This window comes from Mustela nigripes, chromosome 12 (genome assembly GCF_022355385.1).
Source record: "Mustela nigripes isolate SB6536 chromosome 12, MUSNIG.SB6536, whole genome shotgun sequence".
NCBI lineage: Eukaryota > Metazoa > Chordata > Mammalia > Carnivora > Mustelidae > Mustela > Mustela nigripes.
The window spans coordinates 76,828,343-76,851,022 of record NC_081568.1 but is presented as its reverse complement, the minus strand read 5'-3'; the positions used below and the strand labels follow the sequence as shown (position 1 = coordinate 76,851,022).

The 22,680-nt window shown below is 53.9% G+C and overlaps 1 protein-coding gene across 3 annotated transcripts in view; it reads left to right on the top strand.

The window, feature by feature from the left end:
- Positions 1–22,680, top strand: part of NRG2 (neuregulin 2) — a 173,629-nt gene that overhangs the window by 128,117 nt on the left and 22,832 nt on the right. For all 3 annotated transcript variants that reach the window (XM_059417719.1, XM_059417717.1, XM_059417718.1), the window contains exons 2-3: positions 11,283–11,454; positions 16,402–16,520. In XM_059417719.1, coding sequence (XP_059273702.1) covers positions 11,283–11,454; positions 16,402–16,520 — 291 coding nt within the window. The remainder of the gene's footprint in view (positions 1–11,282; positions 11,455–16,401; positions 16,521–22,680) is intronic.

Here is a 22,680-nt window from a genome sequence, read left to right as displayed (position 1 = left end):
GGAGGAGGTGGGGTTTCAGTAGACTTTGAAAGATAAAAAGGAGGAAGGCTCTGAAGAGCTGGGCCTTTGGGCTAAGGAAACCCCTTGAACAAATGTGCAGAACAGAGGATACTGGGAAATAACAGAGTCCTGAGGATATGCCACCCTACATGGTGTATGGGAGGGAGAGACCAGGCGGGCCCAGCAGTGGGTTCGCTGAAGGTCAGGCTGGGGAGTTTAGACTTATCTGAAATAGTCTTATCTGCAGCTTCTGGGGCAGTCAGGTGAGGTTGGATCTGAGCTCATGGTGCAGTCCCTTCACTGTACAAATGGGGGAAAATGAGGCCCCGAGAGAGAAGTCCGCACCCCAATGAGGCGAAGAGTTTGGTGGCTTCAGGCCAAGAGGGAGAGCAACAGCTTTGTGAGGTGCCACCCTCTCCCTGGCCCGCTGTGGCCTCATGTCTCCATGCTCATGCTCATGTCTCCATGCTCACCTTTCCAGTCAGAAAGAATTTCTCATAGTTCCTGGAGTATGCTGTGGTCTCCTGCCCCAGTCCCTTGAACCTTTCATTCCCTTTGCCTGGAGCACCGTTTCCCTTCTTCGGCCTAACTCCTGTCATCCTTCAGCATTGCTTTCTCCACAGAACATATCCTGCCCCAAGATGAGGAGGGAGGGAGACAGGCAGCCTCTCTGTTTGCCCCCAGCACCTCCCCGTCACAGTGCCCATCCAAATCAGTGGACTCTGTGTCCGCTGTGTGGGCCAAGTCAGCGGACTCTCCCCCAGGGCCAAGACCATGTCAGCTTGACCCTCGACCCTCAGCACAGGACATATGCTAAGTGTCCAGTTCATACTCGAGTGCAGGAATGAAGGAGAACATTCCCGAGCCCTTTCACTCCTGTACAAGGAGGCCCCTCCAGCCCCTCTCTTATTTGAGGGCAGCCTCCCACCTGTGGCCAGGGGCCCCTCCGTGGTTGGGCAGCCTGGTGGGCCGAGCAAGCATAGTCCTTGGTGTAGTCCCCACCTTATCACCTGCTCTGCTATCCTGGAGCAAACACTTGTCTGGGCTGAGGGGGAAGGAGAGGGCAGAGTCAGGGAGCAGTGTTGGGTGGGAAAGGGCTCTGAGATGGGCTACAGAGGGACCCCATGCTCCCCCTGAGTGCTTGCAGCAGCCTCGTTCAGGGCCACTGTGAATCACCAGCAGTCACAGTAAGCCCTACGTCATTCATTCACTCATTCGGCCCGCGAGCACCTGCTCTGTGCCATATGCCAGGGATAGAGCGAGTCTCCAACAGGATAGGAGATGCTGGGGGAGCCTGCGTGAGGCGGAGATTACTCCTGGCTGGGTGGTTTAGAGGAGGACAGTGGCTCCAGGGGAGAGCCTTAGGCTTCTAGATTAAGAAGAGCAGCCAGTTAGGGAGCTCTCTATTCCCAGTACTGTGCTGTGCACTTCTTGACAGACTTTAACCCCATTTCTTTCCAGCCACAGTCCCAAGAGGTAGGCGGGAGGGTACCTTTTTCATAGACAAGGAAATAAAGGCTCGGAGAGGCTGAGTCACTTTACTAGCTACACAAGACACTGGGCAGAGCCAGGATGTAACCGAGACCAGTGTGACCCCATGGCTGTGTGTCTGACACTCTCAGCTGTACTTGTGGCGGGGGTATGGGATGGTGGGGGAGCAGCAGAGGGCGCGGAGGCAGGTGGAGCAGAGAATAGGCATATTGGGGAGTGGCCAGTGATTTGGTTTGCCTGGAATATACCATTCCTGAAGAGAAGTGGTGAAGGAAAAGCAGACAGGTGTGTATGGGAAGGGGGCCCATTCGCTGACCCAGAAAGCTTCCCCCAAAGGGAGGGCAGGCAGATGGCCTTTCTTCTTCAGACATCAGGCAGGTTTGGAATGGTAAAGAGGCCCACCATAGAGGTGACTATGTCCACTCTTAGTAGATTGTACTGGGGCTGGTGGGAGCTGAAGCAGGACCAGGTGGATGAGGAAGGGTGAGGAGGATAAGAGGCTTGGTGGACGGCGAATGGTCTTAGCCTGTGGGGAAAGTCAAGAGAAACACAGTTGTAACAGATGACAAGTTGTCACAGATGACTGGAAGAGGAGACCTAGGAGAAAGAGTGGTCCTGGGAGAGATGGGAAACTTGTTTCCCACATGCTCTGTTTGAGCCAGTGACTATCCAGAGAGTTGCTCATTTTGGGGTGAGTCCCTTCCAAACCCCCCTCTCTCATAAGCCTGGACCACAGGGCCTGCATCTCAGCCCTCCAAGACCCCAGAGTGCCTATCACAGGCTCTCCAGGCATGTGGATGAACTTGCAAGGGAGGCGGCTGGGCCTTGGTAACCCCCCGGCCTGCACCCACTGTGGTATCTGCCTTTGCCGAGCACATGGGCCCATCTGTGCCTTTCTTGGATCATGCCTACCAGGACCTTTCCCCTGAAAGCCAGTGTTTCTTAGAATTCTTTTTATTTCATCTTCAAAAATCCCCATCCTATGTCTGTTTGCTTTAATACAAAGATGTTGCTTTTTCTTACTAATGAGCCTGGCAGAGCCCTCAGAAAGCGGCCCTGAGATCAGCCTGCGACTTTGCGGGTGTCCCAGTCTGAGAAGTTGGTCTGTGAGCTGCCTCCCCCTCTCTACCCCCACTGCACTTCCTTGTGACCTAGAGCTTCAGAAACAACTTTCTCCAGCCAGGCTGAGGAGGTGGGAAGGGCAGGCCCTTCCTGAAGGGGATCGGGGCCCTGGGATCTCCTCCTTGGCTCTCACCCTGGGTTCCCTGAGCAAGGGGCGGCCCCGTGGAGCAGCTGCAGGCGCCCCCACCCCCCACCCCACGGCTTCTGGGCTGGGCCCAGCACTTGGGCCCAGAGCCCAGCCTTCCCCAGTGGGGAGATTAAACAGTTTGGGCACATGTAAAGGCCTTCCAGGAATGTCGTCTCTGCTCTGTCCGTCCTTCTGCCCCCAGCAGTGGAAGGGGTGACAATGGTAAGAAACTTCCATCTCCTTCACAGAGAGCTTTCTCTTCCTCCCTTCTTCTAAAGTGGGCAGGAAGCAGTTTACAGATGAGTCAGCTGCGGCCCAGAGAGGCTAAATCACTCACCTAAGGGCAGAAGCTAGAAAATCGGGAGACGGGGACAAAGAGCTGAGGTACAGTGTCCCCAGCTGCCACCCTTTCCTCTGTTGATGTGCCAGCTCTGGGTGTCTGGGGCCTGCGCCCCAAGGACTGGGAAGAACCCAGAGAGACCTCATGTCTGTGCTGAGTAGCAGACGCTGCCCCGCAATGGATGCCTCCACCCTGTGACCCTGTGCAGTGTCCCCCAGACGTCAGTGACATCCCTTCAGTCCCCCATCTCTACTGCTCACATGCCCGCGTCGCAGCCCATGCGAGGAACTGCGGCACGTACCAGCCTGACTCCAGGAGCTGACCATATCTGCCTTGGCAGGACCCCAAGGAAGCCAGTGTCGCCGGCAGCGGGGAGCGGGGGTGGCCATAGCATTGGCCCTCAGGGTCAGGCCAGGCTTGTTATAAGGGTTGGGTGTCAGTGGATGGGAGCTTCTGGGTGGGCAGGAGAACCTCTAAGGCAGAAATGGTTTCTGTGGGTATTGGAGCTCCCAAGTTCTCTCTCCTTCTCCCCCTTCCCACCCCCTTCCTCTGTGCCCACCTTCCTGGAGCAGGGTCTGCCTCCCCTCTTAGCTCCTGTCCCCAGCTGGCCCTGGCCTCTGTCCTCTACCTTGTAGCTGCGGTTCCAGGTGTAGAGCTAAAAGCCCAACAGGTCTGGGCTGCTTTTCACCGATGCAGGGAAATGGTCCCATGTGAGGCTCGGTCCCCTGACAGTGTCAGCAGAACCCTGAATGGTAGGCAGAGCCCAAGCCAAGGGTGGGTGCCATGTTGCCTTGCTCAGCACCGTATCCCTGATGTCAGGTGGGGGCCTGCTACATCAGAAGGATTGTTGGAGGTGGATATTTGTTGGATGATTGTGAGAATAGGGCAGGGCAAGCCCAGGCATCAGGCTGGGCCTGGTTGGCTGAGGAAATGAGGCTGGGGAGGGTGGGGAGAAAGCCAGGAGGCCTGGCAAGGTGTAAACGGCCTTTAGGAGGCCTGGCCCCGTGAGTCTGAATAGCTCTTCTGCAGGCCACGGGGAGGGTACCTGGCTGCCCGTTTCACAGAGAAGGCCTCTGTGCCCACTTAAACCAGCTGTGTTTTCAGTTGTTCTTTTCTTTCCCATTTGAACTTGGAGTCTGTAATTAACCTCCGATAGGCTGCAGTCACTTTATGGGTAGGAGAGGGGTGGGGAGGGGGCGAGCCTGGAGCCCGCCAGCAGCATGCCGGTGGGAGACTTTGATGCCAGGCAGGCTGGCCGCCTTGTCTCCAGGTGTTGCCCTGCAAAGGGGACTGCTCAGCCTTAGTCATGAAGGGAGGATCATTAACCCTTTCAAGAGTCCACTGCCCCTGCCCCCTGGTTGCTGGGAGGGAGGCCGGGCCAGGTCCTCCCCGGCTGGGCTGCCTGGCTCTGTCCTGGGCGTCTGTCTTGCTCTCAGATCTCAACAGGCTCCGCGCCCACCGCCCACTGCCGAGAGGAATGAGGTCAAGCTGCTGGCAGCAGCGGTACCTCCTGGCCTCAGGGCCGGGATGTGGGAAAGGAGCAGCCCTGGTTGTTCTTGCTGTTGTTATCTTCAGCAGGATGCTTGGTGGGGATTCCCTCTCAGACATATACAGCCTAGATGCCCTGGCTTGGCATCAGGGGATAAGGAAGCAGGAGCCACCGGACACCCCATGGGGAGCCCAGCTTGCGACAACTGTGGAGGTCTGTCTGAAGGTTTACAGGACCTATCTCCAAGGGAGGGTTTCTGTGGTAATCTGGGTCATCCTTTATAGATCTTCCTCATAGTGTTATAGAGCTGCCAAAAGAGAGGTCCCCACGACCCCCCTCCAGAGAGCCCTAGTCCTGCTGCTCAGGTGGGCACTGTGCCAGGATGAAGGGAGCTGGATGGCTGAGGAGCTCTCGGGGAGCGGGGTTGCTCAGCAGAGAGGACTGGGTCTGAGGAGGAGACCTGAGGGGAGGTAAAGGGAGGGTTGCCCAACAGCCACCCAGGCCATCATCTTGCTGCATGCCCTTCCACCTTCGGGGAAGGAGCAGCCACAGACAAGCAGGGTATCAGTGACAGTCATGGGACCCCCTTCTCATGTGCACAGATCTTCCTCTTCCTTCTGCTTGACATCTCGCACCTGGGTTCTCTCCTGTGTGCTGAGGGGCCTCTGTGAGTCCCTTCTCTGTGTGGGGAAACACAGACCCTCCAGACTGGGGCTCTTCACTTTGGCTATGAAGCTGAATTTGTAGAGAAGCTTATTGCAGTCTTGTTAATATTAAATGATGTTAGAGACGACCTAACCAATTCATTGGAATGATGAGACAGGATATGGACATTAAAATGATTTAGATTTGTATTTCTAGATTCAGGAGAACGTTTTTACAATATATTTACTAAAGGGTAGGATATAAAACATTTTAGAAAAGCCTTGCAGGAGACATTTGAAAATGTTGACAGTGTTTCCCCACCCCCCACCCCCCATGGTAACTGGATTTAAATGTGCTTTTTCCTGACTTGTATAATTTTTCTACAACAAAAATGTATTTCTTATGTAACAAAACAGTAACAGAGAGGGACAAACTAAACTCCTTGAGGGGTGGGAGAGGCTGCATCATACATGGCCAGATCATTTCTGTCTGGGACAAAGCACTGAACCTGGCATACAGTCGGCACTCAGTAAATGCATATCAACTGACTTGCGGCGAACTTCTGCCCACTAGGGTTGATCCAGCTCTTGTCCTGACAAATCCCTCCATCCCAGGAAGCCTGTTCCTCTGCTTGTTTTACCTCTGCCCCAAGACACTCGTGGGACATGGCACAGTGATCTTCATGCCTCACACTAGCATTACATTCTGAGCCCTGGCCCATCAAAGAGACCCAGACAATCCCAGACCCAGCTCAGAGAGAGTGCCCCGGCAGAAGTCAAAGAGCTGGACTGCTCACATCTTAGAATCTGTAAGCACCACATCCACATCCTCAAAGGTCTGCTGTCCGGGGTGTCCCCAGGGGCTGGTACTGGATCCAGTGGCTGGGAGCCACTGTGGGAGAAGTCATGGTGGCTCAGCATGTAAGAATGACCTTAAAATGCACAGAGTAAGGTCAGGTCATTCCCTGACTTACAAGCCTCTGAGGTCTTCCCACCCCACCTACCAGACCAATCCGGGCCATCCTGGGGAGCTTGTCTGTACCCTTCACATAGAAAGCCTAAGGAGGCTCTGGGCCCAGAAGTGAGGGTGCTGAGGTCCTCTGGGTATTGTTGTGACTGCCACCTCGAGGGTCTTCTCTTTCTTGCCCCCTGAGCCACTTCCGCTCCCCCTCAAGGGACTTGCCTGATACAAAACAAAAACCAAAAAACAAACCAAAAAAACCCACCAAAACAACAACAAAAACACACAGCCTATTCTCAGTCCTATTCCCTTTCAAAAAGCCTGTGTTTGGCTTTCAGAGAGCTGTGAACTTAGAATTCTGTGAACAGGGACCAAGACTAGACACTGTTAGAGCGGGAGGCATGGTTTTTAGTATCTTAGATGAGTCTGGCGAGAGGAACTGTTAATAGATGCAAAAGAAGACTCTGTAAAGAACATGGCATGATTCAAATGTATGGTTATTTTTATTTTTTCATCCTTTAGGCCAGTCCTGTTGAATAGGAATATAATGCAACCCAAATATGTAATTTAAACTTTTCTAGTAAGCACATAAGTGGAAAAAAGAAGAAGAAAAAGAAAGAAAGAAAGAAAAAAGGGGCAAAACATCCAGATTTCTTGCCCTGGCTCACACAGCTCCACATCTATCACTGGGCCTACCCCTCCAGGCTCCCCTCACACTCCCACTGCCTTCTAGAATCTTCCAGCCACATGAGCCTCTTTTAGCCCTTGAGCTCACCAAGCTCATTCTCACCTTGAGGCCTTTATCTAGCTGCTTATTACTGCCTCATAGTCCCTATTGATCATTTGCTCTTGTCTCTCCTCACTAAAACTCAAGATTCCTGCTCTTAGGGAACCTATCTGTCTTCTTCACTACTGTATACTCTGGGTCCACAACAATGCCCGGCATGCCGTAGGTTGAATGAATGAACAAACAAGGAACAAGTAAATCAGGTGGGGTTGTTCTGAAGTGAGTGAGGAGATGATCAAGAAATGGCTATCAGGTCACACAGATTTCTCCCTACACAGAGTGTGATCTGAAATGCAGTCCCGGATTTCCCTTTGGTCACAGGGAATGCCTCTGGAGCCCCCGTCTCCTTAGGCCCCCTAACATGGGCTCATGCCTGCTGTGTCTGGGATCAGCCTGTATGTCCGCACTCCCTCCCCATCACTGCCACCATGAGCAGTGGCCCCCGGCTCGGTGCATAGTATCATACCAGGACTCATGTCAGGAAACAAGGTAGTAGAGTGACCACCATTTCTTCCACCTGGTGGGTGGAGGGCAGGAGGCCCCCTTGTGTCAGAACTGCAAGAAAGGTCAACACTCCCCATGCAGTGGGGGTAGGTACCCTAGAAATTGAGAAGAGCACTGTCCCCAGTTCATGATGAGGAGGAGACTAGTTGGAGGTCACCAATTAACCAAGAGGTTGTTAGATCACTAGGTGTCAACCCAACTTTAGAGAAAAGCCATCCATGAAGAGGTTTTTAGCTTGGTCATTGAGCCAGTCATTGAGCTGTATACTGACAAGAAGTGTGCATTCCTTTATGTTATATATGTTTCTAAAGCTCACACACCCAGACTCGCTTTTACAGGTTCTGCTTCAGAACATCTAGATGTTCCAGGCACCTACAGAAGTTTTTAAAGCTTCCTTTGTGGTGCTCAGTAGCATCTAAGGTTAAGAACTATTGATAAGGAGGGGTGCCTGGGTGGCTCAGCCAGTTAAGCGGCTGCCTTTGGCTTGGGTCATGATCTCAAGATCCTGGGATGGAGCCCCACATTTGGCTCCTTGCTCCGCAGGGAGCCTGCTTCTCCCTCTGCCTGCTTGTGTTTGCTCTTGTTCTGATAAATAAAATTTTAAAAAAGCAAACAAAAGGAAGAACTATTGATAAGAAGTAACTAGGGACCCCAGAGCAAGCAGATGAAGGAGAGAGTGGTGTAGGTAAGGGGCAAGGATACTGACGCAGGACGTCATCACACTTAGGTTAATACACATAAAACCTCTGGGTGTCCAAAAACATACCCCCAAATCAGCATTGAAAACTGTAAGCAGCAGGTAATTGGGGAAAATATAGAGAGCAGAAGGCTAATAGCCTTAATATTTACAAAAAAAAAAAACCCTTACGGATCACTAAGATGAGCACCCAGTAGAGAAACAGTACAGACATGAACAGACAGTTCAAATAGAAGAAATACAATGAGCCAATACATTTATGAAAAGTGGTCAGCCTCCCCAGGAATCAAATAAACACAAACTACAACAACAAAGAGACGTTATCTTTTGCCTAGCTAATTGGTGAAGATTAAATATGTGATAACACCTCATGTTAGTGAGGGTGTGGAAAAAACAGGCACTGCCATTCACCGGTGGGAGTGCAGACTAGTGCAACCTTTTCCAGAAGGCAATTTGGCACCGTTGAAAGCTGAGGAAGATCGCATGCCCTTTTGATGCAGCCATTCCCCTTTTAGGAAGAGTGCCCTAGGAAATTATTGTGGATGGTAATAAACAGTAATAGCTAACCTTTGCTAAATGCTCTGTGCAAGCCAGACTTTACATGCGTTGTCTCATGCGCTGCTCACAGCCATCCTCCCGTGAGAGAAGAGCTATTATTATCACCAGTATTTCCCAGGTGAGGAAACCGAGGCACAGAAGGATTAGGTCAGTGACCCGAGGACACTAAGCTAATGAGTAGCGAAGTCTGGATTTGAATCTGGACGGTCTGAGTCAAGAGCCACACTGCCCATCCGGCAGGACACGCCGGATGTGTGCGAAGGGTGAGCCCTGCGTGCACACGACAGGCACGCTGCATATATATGCTGGGCAGGGCTGGGCCCATTTATAATGAGGTGGCAGTGGGGAGAAAACACGCTGAATATGCCAGGATCGGAATTGGTTCTGTCAACTGGTTCCGATTCTGGGGCTGATAAAGGAATAGTATGCAACCATGAAAAATAAGAAAAGTGTGTGTGTGTGTGTGTGTGTGTGTGTGTGTGTGTGTGTGTGTGTGTGTTTACACTTGGGGCTTATGTATATACATAGAAGGTCTACTGAAATGATAGAAATGCAACTGATAATATCGGTTGCCTCCTGCAAAGGCCCCAGTGTGACTGTGGTCAGAAGTTAGAGGGAGACTGGTTTCTCAAGCCTTATACCCTTCTTATACCTACTTCTTGAATTTTGAATTCTGTGAAGATATTATCGAAAGGTGTATTTATGTGTACTCGCACCCATAAGTTATATTACAGAGCTATTCCACGTGACTTTATTTCCTTGAAATGCTACCACAGGTTCTGAGGAAACCTGTGGAAATTTGAGGAAAAAGGTTCTAAAACGCTTGCTTGGGGAATCATTCCAAAGTCAGCGATGATACGTCTTTAACTCTGTTCCCCACCATTCCCCAAACTGGTTTGCTCATGGAACCCTTTTCTCAAGTAACGTCTATTATCATCTCTCTGGATATTCACGTCCTGTAAAATTTGGTTTGGGAAATGCTGTCATTACTAGTTAATGCCAAGCTCAAAGGCTTACATTTCTTTCATTAAACAAAAGAAATATGTTACCGATGCTGAGCCCCTTTATTTACACTGCATGTGTACGTGCATGTACCTTACTTCTGAGTACCAGGATGGTGGATGATTTTGTTTTCTTTTATCTGTCTGTATTTTTAAGTTTTCTAAAATGAACAAAATCGTTTCACAAGCACTGTATAATGTCTTGTTTGAAGCTTCTGGAGCCCTTTCTCATCTGCTCTCGCCACCCGAGTACCCCACTCCCATCTCCTGCCTGCTTACAAGCAGCTGTTCAGGGGTAGGTTCAGTGTGGGAGCCCCAGCAAAAGCCAGGCCCTCTTGGCTGCCTTCATCCAGAGTTGGCCGAGACGGGACCATTCGGTCCCCAGACAGCTCCCTGGCCCAACAGACCCTGGTTTCTGCTATTGGAGGAATTTCAGTTATGTTCTCTGTTCCCCAAAAAGAGACACAGGCTGCAAAAGCAGACACAGCTCACTCTGGGCCTGATGTGCTGCAAACGCAGATACCTGGGCTTCCGTCCCAGCTCTGTGACTGCCTGGCTGCCTGGCTGTGTGACCTGGGGCAAGTTTCTTAACCTCTGAGTCTCATCTTCCCCATTGATGTCTGCAATGACCCTTGCCTCACAGAGCTTAGGAACTGAATGAGAGCATGCAGAAGGCATTGTGTAACCTATAAAGGACTGTCCTGGTGGAAATTATTACATACCTCAGCAGAGAACACAGGCTGGCCCTTACCTTCCTGAGAACAGAGAACTTCCCCCACCCCCCTTTTTTAGGTTATTGTGTGGAGGGGAGTGAGGAGATGAGGCATGGGAGACCTGGGCAAGTAGAAATAGAATCCTGTGTAAGAAAAGTAGGAGAAGCCTCTCAGCTTGGCATTTGCAGGCCTGAAGCCCTAGTTGGGCTGGTGTCCCCCCAGTGGAGCCCCAGGCCTTCTCCCCCAGACACCTGCTCACCTGCCTTCCTATCCCTTCTAGCACCTTACACATTCTTCCACTCTTAGCTCAGGCCACTCTTCCCCCAGCCTGCATTGGGGTCACTCCTCTTGGTTTCAGCACCTCCAGGCCTCCGTGTAGCATGCTATGATGTTAGTGCCAGATTGTAGCTCTCCTGCCACCCTGAACTTTCTGGGGGCAGGAATTCTGTCCTCTTGGTCCTCCTGTGTCCTCCAGACCCAACATAGACCTGGGCGTCTGGGATAGGAGTTAGAGCATGAGCCCCAAAGTCAAGGGCACCTGGATTTGAATCCCAGCGCACCCTGAGAAAGTGGCTACACCATTCTGAGCCTCAGTTTTCCCCATCTGTAAAGGGATTTCATCCCTGCAGTGAGGCCATGGGTTTTTTTCATAAGCTTATGTATATAAAGCTCCTAGTGTCATTCCAGGCATGAAGGAAGCCCCATAGGTCATAGCCACACTGACATCATTGCAGAGACCCTCTGTAACTGCTGACTGAAGAAGAAATAACCCCGTGCCCTCCCTCCACTGCACACGCCTGGCAATGCGCCCTACCTCTATACTGACCTTCCTGCCTTGTTCCCCACAGCCACCCGGCCCAAGCTGAAGAAGATGAAAAGCCAGACGGGGCAGGTGGGTGAGAAGCAGTCACTGAAGTGCGAGGCCGCAGCGGGCAACCCTCAGCCCTCCTACCGCTGGTTCAAGGATGGCAAGGAGCTCAACCGCAGCCGCGACATTCGCATCAAGTACGGCAATGGCAGGTGAGGGACGCACCTCTCTCCCTCCTCCCCAAAAAGGGGGGCTAGTTGCTATCCCCCTTCCTGACCACACCCATTCCTCCCTGCAGCTCTGGGTCCCTTTGGTTATGGCGGCCCAGTGTCCTGCAGAATATAGATGCTTAATGGGAAGGTCTCTGGATGGTTGAAGGCAATTTGATCATCAAATACAGCTTTCCCTGTGGAAGTCCCCTCTTGGCCCTAAACCTTCTCAAAGGGTCTGCCTTCGGGCCTAAATGCCCACCATTTGACAATGTTTGGTGGGAGATGACTCCAGGATGCATCTGGGAAGTCACGAGAGAGGACTTCAGCCTTCCTCTACCACCAACTCTCTCTCATCACTTCCCTTATGAAAGCGTTCCCTCCCATCACCGGTGCCTGTCCCTCCCCCAGTTGCTGCCCTTCTGCTTCTCCCCTCCACCATTACACAGGGTCCGCTGACTCCTCCCTGTCGTCATCCACGGCTCTCTGCCCTGCTGGTCTCTGCCCTCTAATGACACCCCTCCACTGCCCGTGGCTGTGGCTCTTGAGAGACCCTGGCAACCTCAGAGCTTCATAGCCCCGGGCCTCCAGGCCTCTCTGCAGCCACTGGCCTGGGGCCACTGTCTCTGTGTCCCCTCCCTTCTTCTGGAACTCTTGTGCTTGTAACCACTCCAGCAGTGCTAGAACTTTCCTGTCTTGGGGGCTTCCCTCCTCTGCTCCCTCCCCCTCCACTTGTGGGTAATTTCACCCTCTTCTAGCTGATAAGATTGTCTTTAGTGCTGCCAGCTAAGCACTAGCTCCCGGCAGGGATATGTCCCCAGACAGCTCTGAGCCATATGCCCCAGTCTAGCCTCTCCCTGGCATGCTTTCTAGCCCTGCCGCACCCTCCTGTCTCTCCTCTCAGCGGTGGCAGAACCAGACCGCCTACAGCCTGGCATCAGCCCCCATGACATCCCCGCCATCAGAAGACACCCTGCCCTCTGCCTCTGCCCCACATGTTCTTATCTGCCCTCCTGACTCCAGCTGCTTTTCCTCCACTGTCCCACTCTTGGCCATTCCCACTCTTCCTGGGCCATAGGTCCCTTTGTGAGTTCGCTGTACGTAACATGTGCATATAGGACATCAGCTGCAAGCCAGGTCTTCTGCCAGGGGCTGGGCTTACCCCAGAAACCAAACTTGGTCCCTCCCTTCCCTCACAGAGCTTCTAGTCTAGCTTATAGATACAATACAGAAGGTGGTAGATGCCTCCACCCTTTCTTAAAAAAAAAAAAAAAAAAGTGCCTTATCCACCCAGTTTTGCTGACTGTTCTAGAGGCCTGCCAATCCCTGTGATCCTGGCAGGGGAGATCTTTCTAACATAGACGCATATCCCCTCTTCCTCTGAGTCACTGCCATGCTGTTCCCCAACCCCTCAGTGTTCCTGATCCCTGGTCTGTTCCTTTCATGATCCCAGACTTGGGCCCAAGCTGTTCCCCATGCTAGCAGCTCCCTGCTGCCCTAGCAAAGCTCTCCGGGCCCAGATTAAATGTATTCTCTGGAATACCTTCCTGAACCCTCCAGGCAGCTCCTATGGTCCCTTCTCACAGTGCCTTGGACATGGTTCTGTTGCATTTCAGGGGAGGTTGTCTGTCCCTGGAGCATGAGGGCCTTGGAGGCTGAATGCCGCCCATGCACACCCTTCCGCCCTATGCGGCCTGGCAGACATCTGCATTCAGTGTTGAATTAATGAAAATCTTGCAGGACTAGCTCTCTTCTCCTGGGTATAGGGTGACACTGGGACTACACAGGGCACCCTCCTTGGGTTGACCTAGACTTTGAGCCAGTTGCTGTCATGGTTAAGCCTCAGTCTCACCTGACAAATGGGTTACCTGGTCCAGAAACAGGGCCTGGTCAGGTCTTTCTCTCCTGGGTATTGGGGATCCCTAAGAGCCTGGAGTGTCCCCGCCACCCTCTTCCTATTAGGGCCTGGTCCCATTTGCTGCACCTCTGAAACTTCCTCCATCCACCTATCCCGCCCCTGGTTTCCCAGCTGTGAGTTGACAAGGTGGACAAGTGAGCCATGATGGAGGACTTCAGATTCCCTTGCTGCGGCCAAGAGGGCTGCCATCTCCACACACACACACTTCACCTGGCTCGGCAGGTGCTGGTGGAATCTTCTCTTTCCTTCCACCCACGCTACAGCTTGCTCTCTGGCCATCCTAGCACTCCATCTGCCCGGCCATGCTCCGTCTTGACCTGGCCCTCGGTCTGCCGAGGCCGCCTCCCACAACAGGGACTGCCATTCCCTGGGGCTGCCACACTGAGGTGTCTCGCCCAAGCCACCCCATGCCAGAAGAGAACCAGCTGCCCCAAGCCCCAAGCACGGGGCCCTCCCCTGCAGAACCACATGTTCCCTTATTTATGAGGGGCAAGCTGGAACAGGCCCCTCAGGCAGGCAGCGGGAAGTAGGCCCCAAGGAAAATGCACGGACAGGCAGAGGATGCAGCTGCCCAGATGCCACCCCTGCCAGCAGGAACCTGGCTGAGGAAGCTGGGGAGGGGCAGCCGTTGCGGGGCCAGGCCTCGGTTAGTGTGGCAAGTGGGCATCAGGCCCACCGGGAAGATGGGAGAGAGTCCCGGACCCTCAGGCTTTCCAATCAGAGCTAGGAGTGACAAGAGAAGGTAGCAGCCCCCACTCCTTCAGGCCTGAGAGTCCCAGAGAGCCCCTTCCCTGCAGCTCTGACCCCAGGATCTCTTCTGCAAGTCTGCCCCAGCCCCGCCCCCGGCACTGGCCAGATCACCACCTGGCTAAGAAACAAAGGTGCCTACAGCCAGCGAACCGAGGCCCCATGGTTTCTGTCCACTCTCACCCCTTGCGCCAGCTCCTCAGAGGAGAGGGCCTCTCCCCAAGCCCTGGACTGACTTTCCACCGGTCTCACACACCATAGGTGGGAAGACCTTCCTTCCATTTCCAGCCTTTATCCCTCCAGATATCTGCAAGCCTAACTCCACCTTTCCTGCTACCTGGGATGTGGTATAAGGGGAGCACCTGTGAATTCAGCTGCGGGGGACAAGGGTGGCTCTGTGTCCCCCTCCCTTGACCCTGTGACCCTCAGGTGGTCCCCTGCTCTTAGCTCATCTAGTGTCAGGGAATTGCTGGCCAAGAAGTGAGAGAAGCCTGGTCCTGGGACTGCCAGGCTTCGTGGCATCAGATTAGGCTGAAGCCAGGAAGGAGATGCTGTTTTAGCCAGAGGGACCTCCGGGAATCTGTTTAATGAGGAGAATAAACTTGAATTGACAGAAGAGGGTTGGAGACAGATACCAGCAGGTCAAGGAGACAGAGACTGGCTTGTGCTGGGGAGGGCTGAAGGGACACAGCAGTCAGACAGCTGTGGCTGAAACATTAGTGAAGACATCGCCAGAGCAACAGGGCCTGTTGACAAGAGCATCCCATGGACCGTCCTTTGGAGGATCTTGGAGTGAGGAGGTCTGGAAAGAGCCCCCCAACCCTGGCCCGAGGCAGCAGTGAGCTGGGAAACAGGTTCCCAAAGCACAGCCCCAGTGGGGATGGGGGCCAGTCCTCTGGCTCCCACACCCACAGCACAGCCTTGCCTCCCCTGTCCTCCTGTCACTGTCATGGCTCTATTTTTCGTCCCTGGGCTTAGGGCAACAGCAGCTGGACCACCCTACCTCCTGTTCCACCACCCCTCCAACACACTACACATATTCTGGGAATCTGGTGTCTTACTTTGGGACTAAAAAGAGGAGGTTACATCATGTAAAGAAGTTTTCATGCTACTTCTTGTTCCCCCTGGGGCCCAGGCTTGGGTACTGAGATTTATCCAGAGCTCAGAGGGGCCCCTGAATAGCACTGGGGCAGAGGGAAGGATGGGAGGTGTGAGTAGACCCCTCAGAGGCCAAGCATCCCGGGGCAGGTACAGAGAAACCCTGGGAAGGAAGGAGAGGATTGGCAGGGTCTTTGGAAAGAAGAAAAGAACTAGGGCCTGGTGCCCTAGAGTCACTTACAGCCCAGAGTCCCTGCCCAGGTCTGGCCCCGCAACTCTCAGCATGCCAGGGACAGGGTGCAAAGCCCTTCATGGAGGGGGCTAGGCCCCCAGCCTCTGGCCCTGCAGGTAGTCCATGGGCCCCTGAGGGACCCATGTCCTCACCAACTCCAGCTCCTCATCCAGCTCTGCTTCTGCCTTGCCAGGTCCCCTTGCACAAGTCCAGAAGCCCCTTTAGGACTGTTTTCCCATCTGTACTGCCTGTCCATCTCCAGGTTAGCCAGGAGGATCAAGTCAGGCCATCTGGAGCAGGAACTATTTGTTTCCCTGAGAGATGCAAGCTTCCAGCACACAGAAGTTAGAAGTTAAAGCCCCTGGGAGAAGCCACAGAGTACCCCGAGTGGCAGGGCTAAGGTGAAGGGCGGGGAGCCACGGGTTGGAACTAGGAGGCTGGGCAGGTGCCATGCAAGCCCGTTAGCTCAGGGGTCCTGCCCAGGTCCCTGGGAACAGGCCTTCCGTACCTAGAGCGGCGGGCTGCCACTCCGAAGGGAAGGTTGAGGTAACTGGTGAGGCAGTGGCTGCCCTGTTTTGAGGGGGACACTGGGCCTGGGAAGGGACGCTGAAAGGAGAGAGGTAGCCACATGACTTCCTTAAGAGACCCCCATCTTCCTCCCCCTGAAAAAGGCTCCAAAGAAGGTCCAGCCCTGGAAAAGTGGACAGGAGGATTCACAGATTAAGAACATACGTGCAGCTTCTAGCTCTACCCCATGCTCTCCTGAGCCCCCCAGGTCTCCCTCCAGCTCAGGGGACTCAGCATTCCACCTGGAGCCCAAAATCTACTTCTGATCCCCCCTGCGCAGCCGCTGTGGCTCTGTGGGGAGAGGTGACCGCTGGGTGACCGCTGGAGAGCCCCAGCCAGCCTGGGCCTTGGTTCACGTCTCTCCCTCTCTCATCCCCTCCCTAACCAGAAAGAACTCACGACTACAGTTCAACAAGGTGAAGGTGGAGGACGCTGGGGAGTATGTCTGCGAGGCTGAGAACATCCTGGGGAAGGACACAGTCCGTGGCCGGCTCCACGTCAACAGCGGTAGGTGGCCCCCCAACAAAGGGAGGGGTTCTGCAGAGGTTTCGTTCGGTAAGCCTGTTGCCCCCCAGCCCTTGGGAGGCCCGCACATGATCTGTCTTGCACTTGACTCCCCTCCCTCCTTCTGCTGCCATATCAAGCCCCGAGATCTGGGCCGATTCAGAGAAATGCAGTCGAAGCATAAATGTTTAGCTTTGTTATCTGGGCCTGGAAGAGCCGCCAGCTCTCATTTTAAATATCCTGAAAACTAAATATTTTGAAATCAAGAGGTGGGGGTGGGGGACGGATATTTTTAGAAGGCAATTATGGGAGGCTGGGCTGCCAAGAGCGGGGCTCCAGGGAAAGGCAGGCCCTGGGCGTGTGGGAGCTGACTGCCTGTTGCTTTGCTGGGCACCGGGGTGCAGGCAGCCGTCTCCCCGGGGCCATGGCCAGGAGGCTGGTCTGTGTCGGCCCCTGCGGGCAGCCTCATTCAGGGACAGCAGACCCTTCTCCCACAGACTGGCTTCTCCCTTAAGAACATGCAAGGTCTGAAGCCCACAGCACCCACAGCACCCCTAGCTCCCCACCCCAACCATGGCAGCCCCAGTGTCGGATGCAAGCAGGCTGCTTTCCCTTGGCTGGAATGTGGCCAGAGCTGCCTGTCCTCAGGCTGCACGCCTCCACTCCAGCCCGGGAACTCCAAATCCCACAGATCGCTTTTCTCTTCCCAACACCCACACATTGAGCATACCGTTTTGGCTACCTGGTTCTTTGGGTTCACTTCCAGTCCTGCCCCGTCACTCTGATGCTGCAGCTGCCTTTGCCTGCCTGTACTTCTACCAGACAGCCCTCCAGGACTTCCAACCATCCAGCATTATCTAAGGAGAATGTGGGAGTTCCCTGCCCCAGGACCCTCAGTGCAAAACCTGGGGCAGACCCTGTCTGTCTGTTCTGTACTGGGAGGGGTCTCTGTGTTCTCCCAGCCCCTTAGGCTCCTCGTCTCCCTTGCTGCCCTGTCTTAAAGGTCCAAGCCTCCAAGTCAGACCTCCTGGTCTGCCTTCCTTTCTGGGTCTTTCTCACATCTATACCTCCCACTCCAACCCTAACCCTCAGAGACAACCCGGCCCAGGTTTCAGCTCTATTCACCTAACCCGGAGCAATGGCCTCTTTTAAGGTGCTTTCATCTTGTCATGCCCTTACCCCCGGAACGCCACAGAACGAGGACTTCGGCCCACTGCCCAGAGCACCCCAGTGTGGCCCCAACGATCTTTCCAACCCTGTGTCAGTCCCGTACAGTCTGTTCTCGCCCTTCCTCTCATTCCGTCTCTCCTAGGCCGCCATCCTCCCGGACCCCTCCATCCCACCACAGTGTCCTTCCCCGCTCGGGGCCGGCTCCCAGGCCACTGCTTGGCCAACTGCAGTCTTGCATAATTCCTGAAGTCTGTTAGATTGGTCTTCACATCTCATCCTCTTGCTGCACTTTCTGTGCAAGTGTGACCTCCGCAGTGGAATTGTGAGCCAGGACCAGGGAGAGCGGCGATGATGTCTTCTCCGCAGGACTTAGTGAGAGCTGCTGTTGACGCAAAGTAGGCTCCATGCCACATTCTACGCCATCTCTCGAGCCCTGACAGACCCAGGGTGTAGCTCATAATTTAGGAGACTGAAGCTCAAAGAGCTTCATTCTGCCACACGTCTAAGTGATGATTAAGCAGAGATCTATACAATGTAAAAGTAGTTAGCAAACACTGAGACCGCGAGCTCTGGGGGGCTGTGTCTCACCTGATTGCCACTCTAGCTCAGGGCCTAACACAGTGCCTGGCTCATAGTAGGCACTTGGTAAATACAGAAAAGGACTTAAAACCTGCTCCAAGGCCTTTATTGACTCCCACCTGGGCACCCCCTCCCCATTCCTCCCCACCTGTCCCAAGCCCAGGAAAATGGACCGTGCTAGGGGGCCAGCACCTGTCACCTCCGGCCATAGTGAGCAGACATTCTTAGATCCACTTTGGGCTTGAGTTTGTTTAATTCAAGATTTTTCTTGGTTAGAACAGAGTGGGGGAGTACCCACTCAGTCGGTAGAACATGCAACTCTTGATCTCAGGGTTGTGAGTTTGTTAGGAGTAGAGATCACTTAACAATTAAAAAAAAAACCTGACAAGACCCCCAACTTAAAACTACCTTAAGGTAGTTTTGTATTGATTTATAAAATGGAGAAATCCCGAGGTAGAACCGGGCCCAGACACAACAGAATCCACACGATCTGTTGTCCTCATTCTCTCCTTCTGTAAAATGGGCTTCTCCCATGTTTGAGGAGCAGATAGGGAAGAAGAGGCCATAGCCTCAGATGGCTCCCGGTTTTACACCGCCCCGTCTCCTACCCAGGGAAAAAGAGACAGCTTTTGTCTGCGTCACTGACTTGATCCGTGGATCCTGCAGGTTTCATGGGCCCCACTCAACCCAGCCACTGGCCTCGGGGGATCGGGGAAGCATCCTGCCAGGCTTGCATGTGTGCAGGGTGTTGGGGGATAGAGAGCAGAGTCTGTGACTGATGGCCCTGCCCCAACTACATGGGGGCACATTTCTGAGAGGAGTGCTGGCAGCAGGGGAAGGGGGGAGGGCTGTTGGACCAAAAAGCAGAGTAGCAGCCTCACTCCCGTGCTGGGCTTGGGGAAAGAGGCTGGAGAGCATTGGAAGACCCCTCAGATAGGCCGCAGCCTGGCGACATGCAGGAGCTCCCGTCTGCCCTCAGCAGCCCATATTCCTGTCAGTTAGGGAGGCGGCCAGTGGAGGTTTGCCCTGGGCACCGGAGGACTGCCCCCAGGGTTCCTTGCCTCTCCTCACTCCAGCTCCGCATGAGAGCAGCAGGGCTGAGCCACAGACTCCAGAGCTCTGGTCTCTTCTGAGCTCTGCAAACCTGGGAGACCTCCTATACCCGGCTTGTACTCCCTTTCCCCAGCTGAGGCTGAGCCAAATGATCTCTAGACTAGACTCTTCCCCACCCCCACAAAATTCTGGGATTCTGAGTGTGATGTTGAGGTGGACATACTGTGCACCTAGCCCCCCCATACACACACACACCCTACCCCTTCTATTGCCCAGTTGAGCCAGTGGCTGGCCCCTATCCTTGACATTGGTCGAGGAACAGGGCCACTGTGGGGGATCAGGACACCCCCGTTGGCGGGGGTCAGGGAGAGCTTTTCCACCAGCAGAGATGCACAGGGTCCTTGTTTACTCACAGAGCCCAGAAGACTCGCAGCAACCACACCCTGGGGAGGAGGTGGAGGGAGGGTAGCGGGCAGCTGTGCCTGCCCCCATGACTCATCCCGAGGTGGCTTGGCTTGGCCCGCCCAGGCCCCGGGGAAGCTGGGGTTACAACACTGGAGCAGCCAGCAGAGGGCATGGGAGGACGCCTCTAGGGAGCAGTGGCCGTGCGGGGTGGGGCGTGGGGGGCACGACATCGACTCACTGTGACCCTTGGCAGCCTGCTTTGGCTCTGTTCCTGAGGATCCTGAGGCTCCTTCCCTGAATCAGAGCAGACCCTCCTTGCAGTCACAGTTCTGGCAGCTCAGAAGACACTGCCTCCCTGGTTGCCTGGGAGGAGGAGTCAGCAAAGAGTTTGCGGTACTTTGAATAAAACAATCAGTTTGGTCCAGTGCACCTTGGACTTAGCGAAACCAGCTGCCTCATCCCCAGCTAAAAGAGAACTTGGGAGCCAGCCCAGGCCCCAGATGTCCAGCTGGACTTCCCTTTGCCCCAGAGAGGAGGCAGATTTGACCTGGGGCATCACAGGACCCCAGAAGCCCTGCAGAGGCTTCTGGGCCTGTCCTTCACCTGGGGGCTTAGAAAGGCTCGATGTTTCGAGAGAGAGACACACACACTCACCCCACCCCCCTCTCTCGCTCACCTATTCAGCAAGGCCTTACTCAGAAAGACCCAGTTCAGAGCTCTGGGGAGTCATAGCCTTGGCTCCCAGCAAAGTCCCTCAAAGTTCCTGGCAGGATGCCCAAGCCCAAACTCAAAGCATCTGCCTGTTCTGACCCATGAAAGAGGAAAGGCAGTTTTACCCACAGGAGAGCGGGCATACTGGGCAGGTGGCTGGGAGCCTTGATGAAGGGAGATCCCTTGATCTGGGCCTTGAAACAGAAGCGGAGGTTCCTCCCTGAGCTGTGGGTAGCTGTTGTAGCTGCCAGCAGCAGGGAGAGCATCCCCTTGCCATCAGCTCCCCTCCTGGCCCTTCCCCCCTCAGAACCTCCAAAAGCTCTTGACCACCAGGATGCTAATGGCTGATAGAGGCCACCTGTATCCTTCCAGGTGTTTTTAGTTTTAATTCCAAGGCAATTAACGTGCATTCTATCAGTTTCAGGTGTACAGTAGAGGGAGTCAACAATTCTTTCCCTTACTCTGTGCTCACAACAAATGCGCTTCTCATCCCCTTCACCTATTTCACCAATCCACCCATCTACCTCCCCTCTGGTCACCATCTGTTCTATAGAGTTGAGAGATTTCTGGGTTTTCTTTTTCTTTGTTCCTTGTTTTGTTTCTTAAATCCCTCAGAGTAGTGAAACCATATGGTATTTGTCTTTCTCTGGTTGTCTTATTTCACTTGGTATACCCTCTAAGTCCATCTAAGTTGCAAAGGACAAGATTTTGTTATTTTTTATGGCTGAGTAATATTCCATTCTATATCCCATCTTCTTTATCCATTCATCTATGGATGGAGACTTGGGTTGCCTCCATAGCTTGGCTATTGTAAATAATGCTGCAGTAAACACAGGGGTACACACATCATTTTGAACTAATGTTTTCATATTTGGGGATAAATATCCAATAGTGGAATTACTGCATCATAAGAGAATTCTACTTTTAATATTTTCATACTATTTTCCACAGCAGCTGCCCCAGTTTATAATCCCACCAATAGTGCATTTCTCCTCAACCTCACCAACACATATTGTTTCTTATGTTTTCGATTTTAGCCATTCTTCCAGGCACTTTTGAAGATTTGAGAGAGACAGATAGTGAGAGAGAGCACAAGTGGGGAGAGGGGACAGAGGGAGAAGCAGGCACCCCACTGAGCAGGGAGCCCATCACGGGGCTCAATCCCAGTACCCATACTTTTTGCCTTTCTGGGCCCCGGCCAAGTCCCCATGAGGACACGGCTCTGGGCAGCACAGACATCCCACCCAAGGGCCCACCTTCCTTCAAGAATCGTCCCCTGGTCCCAAGGGCAGACATGCGTGTGGACGGGCCCAAGTGTACAGCTGTGGCCCTGGCCGCCGTCCTCTCTGCTGTCCACTGCTCACTCAGCATGGCCGGGGGCAATCTCTGCCACCCACAGCCACGGTGGTCATCCAGCTGGGCCGAGACATCTCGGCCTTAGCCAATGCCCACAAGAGGACCCAAACCTGTGGTCCACATCATGTTTGCCTTCGTCTGCTCATGTTAAGCCTTGGTGCTGATATGTTCTTCCATGGTGCTGATATGTTACCTGAGGCCTTGTCCCCACACATATGGGGACTCTGGACAGGACGTCCCCTGCTCTTTTCCTGTACTCCTCCTTGGCAATGTAACTGAAGGGCAGGGCAACCTCTGGTGTCCTCCAGAGTAGCGGATTTTGTAACTCGTAGGCAGGGTCACCTTAGCTGTTTCTCTTCTCTGGCCCTTTCTTGGTTCTCTGGGTCTCCCTGACCCAGAGAGTGGAGAGAGACCAGCAGAGGCCTCCGCCCCCACTGAGTGTGCGCTGTGTGTTGGGAGGAGCCCTCCGCAGGGGTGGGACTCGGAGAGCCAAAGGAGCAGCCGCTGGCAGGGTGTGGAGGGGAAGGTAGGAGCTGGCCCTGCCTGCCGGGTTTTATCAGCGAGCTCCTCAGACATATACAGAGGCCAAGCTGTGTATACACTCCCAGTCCCCGCGCTCCATCTGTCTCCCACATGTCTAAACACTGAGGGCGCCAAGTGCCTGCCCTCCTCCTCCTCCTCCTCTCAACCTCATCCCCACAGGGAGGGGGCCTGGAGGGACTCAGTCCCCTTGAGGAGACAGGAGCAGCCCAGGTAGGGTGGCCCACCTCAGGCAGGAGGCCGCTGCTGGGGGAGGGGAGAACGTGAGAGCTCCAGAAGCTGAGGTGCTACCCAGTCTGGAGTCAAGGCCTCAGGCGTTAGCTCGGGGGGGGGGGGGGGGGGGGGGGGG